Source organism: Elaeis guineensis, chromosome 8 (genome assembly GCF_000442705.2).
Source record: "Elaeis guineensis isolate ETL-2024a chromosome 8, EG11, whole genome shotgun sequence".
Classification (NCBI taxonomy): Eukaryota; Viridiplantae; Streptophyta; class Magnoliopsida; order Arecales; family Arecaceae; genus Elaeis; species Elaeis guineensis.
In genome coordinates, this window is record NC_026000.2 from 12,774,863 (window position 1) to 12,779,083 (window position 4,221).

Below are 4,221 nucleotides of genomic sequence, written 5' to 3' on the forward strand. Positions count from 1 at the left end.
GAAAGTTATATAAGATATTAGAAAGCCATATATGCTATTCAGAGTGTCATATATATTCACAGAAAGTTATATATATTGTTTAGAATATCATATATATTAATAAGAAGTTATATAAGATATTAAGAAGCCATATATATTATTTAGGAAATCATGTATATTCACAAAAAATTATATATATTATTTAGAATGTCATATATATTTACAGAAAGTCATATAAAATATCAAAAAGCTATATATATTATTCAGAATATCATAAATATATAAAAAATTATATTTATGGTTCGAGACGATATATATATATATTCATAAAAAATTATACAAGATATCTAGAAGTAATAATATTTTTTTTTTATTCTATGAAGAAAAAAATATTTTCATCGTTGAAAATTGAAGAAAAAAAAAGTTGAGCAGCATTAAATCTGTCCCATCATTAAATATACTACGTACTCTGATGTAATTAGGTGATGTACTCCACATTAATTTTATTGCACTGCATGCAGTGCACAAAGACTTTCTCTATGTATAAAAACTATTTGCTGAGTGAATGCCTCAATTCAAAATCAAAATTATATTTTCCCATCAGAACTTTATAGCACAATTATTTATGCTCCAATGAGGTTATATGTAAAAAGCCTTAAGTAATTCAAAATCAAAATTATATTTTCACATGAGGGCTTTATAGCATGATATTTATGCTCCGATGAGGTCATATGTAAAAAACTTTGGTTTAATACTTGACACATTTCAATGCCTCAAACGTGTAAACTTTCCGGACTAGACCTGTTCGTAGGGGAGGCAAGTCACTCAAGTCTGACGCGTTTTGGGGCTTCGGCCGAAGATTTGACCCGGACGGAAGGGTTGAGCCTAGAAAAGGCGTGTTTAACAAAAGGACCGGGCTTGAGCTTAGGGATCACAGCCTAAGCCAGCTAGAATTTTCATATTGGTCTTGTTGTATTATTTATTTATATGCTTGATGTAAGATTAAATAACAACTGTTGCTGATATTTGAAGTTAATAGGATAATAAACATTGCTCGCAGTTGTTAGTTGTTCATATTTAGTACTTTTTAAAACATTTGAAATATTTTTAATATTTTAATTTTAAAAATTAAAATATTTAGTATTTGATCATGAAAGATAGGCCCGAAGGCTGGCCAGGTCGGCCCAGACGTAATTGAGTCGTGGTGACCGCTCTTGACAAATTCTTTGTGCATCACAAGCAGTATAGAAAATTTAACGTAAAGCACACTACTTTATCCGATTGATCCATATAATCATCGTTTTCTAACATGTATTTAATATCTATTAATCAATTTTTTCGTTTAAAAATTTTGTATAACAAAAATATCTTTATTCTTCGATAAAATTATGACTTCTTATATTCATATTATGACATCTTGCATCAAAAAAGTCATAATTTTTATCCACAAGATATCATAATATAATGTAGAATATCATAATATGTACAGGATATCATAATTTTTTTCAAAAAAATAAAAGTATTTTCGTCATTCAAAATTTTCAAACGAAAAAATCGATCTGTAAATATTAAATATTTATTGAAAAATAGTTAAATAAAAATATCTCTTCTGTATTATGATATTTTAAATTATATTATGATATCTTATATTAAATATATTACAAGATATCATAATTTTTTTTAAAAAAATAAAAATATTTTTATCGTATAAAATTTTTAAATAAAAAAGATAAAAATTTCTCCCATACTTTTAGGGAAAGCCGGCCAGGCCCATATAAGGATGTTTATTAAGAAATTTTATACGCAAACCCTTGCAATTTTCCAAATTTATTGTGCTAAAGTCGTAAATAAACCATAGAGCCTGGGCGCTCCTCAGTCGCCCTCCTAAAACCCTAGAGTTCATATCTATATATATATATATATAGCGCCTTCTGGGCTTCTTCCTCTGCGTACTGCGGCTCCTAGGGTTAGGGTTTCTTCTTGCTCCCTCATCTCGCTCTCCCCCTCTTCTGGGTTCCGGGGATCCTCCAGCCATGGCGACGGAGTCGGTGCAGTGCTTCGGCCGCAAGAAAACGGCGGTGGCGGTGACTTACTGCAAACGGGGGCGCGGCCTGATCAAGGTGAACGGGAGCCCCATCGAGTTGGTGAAGCCGGAGATCCTTCGCTACAAGGCCTTCGAGCCCATCCTTCTCCTTGGCCGCCACCGCTTCGCCGGCGTGGACATGCGCATCCGCGTCCGCGGCGGTGGGAAGACCTCCCAGATCTACGCCATCCGCCAGAGCATCGCCAAGGCCCTCGTCGCCTTCTACCAGAAGTACGTCGATGAGCAGTCCAAGAAGGAGATCAAGGACATCCTCATCAGGTACGACCGCACCCTCCTCGTCGCCGATCCCCGCCGCTGCGAGCCCAAGAAGTTCGGTGGCCGTGGTGCTCGCGCTCGCTTCCAGAAGTCCTACCGTTAGGTCGGCACCCACCGGTCCTCTTGGGGTCCTCCGTCTTTTGGAACAATTATGGGTTTGGACTTCGATTGGAAAGTTTAGATCTTGTTTTTTCTTGAGATGGATCATTAACGTTTACTTTGGTGTTATTGTATGGATTTTTAGGGTTTTTAATTTAACTACATAGACCTGATTACATAATGCCATGCGATGCAAATTTTGATTCTCTATGTTTCTTTTTAAGTGTTATTTCTATGCAATTCCATTTGGAAGATTGCATACGATGAATTTGAATTGTTTGGATTATGATGGCATACAGGAAGGAATTGCTTTTTCAGGGAGTCAAATCATTTGGTGATGTGTTATTGCATATGATGGCTATAGATTGCTGCATAAGTGGCTATAGTGCTTTGTTATTATTTATTTGTTTGTTTATTTACGGGTTCAGTAATAAACGAGTGAGTAATTTTTTATTTGAACCGGCAAGTTAATCATTTTTATTGTGTTATAGCAATTGGAAGTTTTTATGCTTTTGATTATAATAGCTGCTGAAGAGAATTATGATTTATGGATGTATGTGAATTGGGGTAGGAGATGCTCTGCTTTCTGGAGGCATTATTACCAAAATTGCCTTGGCTGTTATGGATCAGGTTGGATGTATAATCTTTTTCCTCATTGTCTGTAAACTAACAGGAATTACTTTAACCAACTATTTGTTTATCAGCATATCTCCACTTTTCATATTGGAAAAAAATTGTGCAGGTGATTGCTTTATGACATTTAAAATTATGCAATGCGGCTAGATTGCGATTTGAAGTTTAAACATTTGATTCCCCATGGGAAGGAAATTAAAAGTCAAGCTTTTGGCTTTCTGTAATTATTTTTGTAGTGGTTCTACATGAGAACATTGTATGATGCTTAAATCATAGTTGAGGAGATGTAGACTCCAAGCTTCATAAAGTTTTTTATTTTATATTATGAGTGTTGTTTTTATATGTACTGGCTTAAAGAATTGCTGAAAGAATAAATTCACTTACAGATTTATGCTAAAATGGAGAATGTCAAGAGTAGAGGTGGTAACTTGGGGAAGTCAAGGAAAAACGAGTCTTTGAAGGGTAAGAGTGCATGGAAGAAAAATGTGTTATGCATGGAAGAGTGATTCCAGGTGTTGCAAGTAACAGTTACAATGAGATGAGTTCACTTTTTTTGTAGGCTAGAGCTCATGATTTAGGAAATAGCTATGGATGTTTGTGATGGGCACTAGGATTGCCTATGAATAATGCTGTGTTATTTGATGAGATGGGAGTAAAATTGAATTCTGTATTGAAATTATTATTGAAAGCTTCTTGGGTGGCATCTTATTCTAATATTCCACAAAAGTAAACTGTTCCAGATACTACAATATAGTTTTGGAAGTTTTTTCACTTGGTCATATTATACCACGAAATACATACGTAAGTTTATTTTAGTTAATTAGTGAAGTTCAAACTCTCGGTTGCCCAGCCAAGGGGGATCCATGTTATCTTGCCCTGTTATTGGGAATTGGAGGGAGGATTTCATGGGATGAAAGTAATGGTGCCAATACATTTTTGTGTATTGATGAGGGCTTAATTAGATGGGATATGAATATTACAATGATGAGAATGTTCAGTGTGGACCTATGGTACCTATTTGATGTACATAGCTCGTAATTCATATATCAGATGAGGTGTATACGTTGCATCACTTGATGATATTGTGGTGAGAAAAACCAACTGAAATTATCTGTGCTTGTGCAACTATGATCTAACAAGGCCCTTGTAGG

General features: G+C 34.8%; 1 protein-coding gene across 1 annotated transcript; it reads left to right on the forward strand.

The window, feature by feature from the left end:
- Window positions 1-1,905: 1,905 nt before the first annotated feature.
- Window positions 1,906-2,642, forward strand: LOC105050141 (small ribosomal subunit protein uS9). The gene has a single exon (XM_010930042.4). It carries the CDS (start codon window positions 2,013-2,015, stop codon window positions 2,439-2,441), a length of 429 nt encoding a protein of 142 aa, XP_010928344.1. The 5' UTR covers window positions 1,906-2,012; the 3' UTR covers window positions 2,442-2,642.
- The last annotated feature ends 1,579 nt before the right edge of the window (window positions 2,643-4,221 follow it).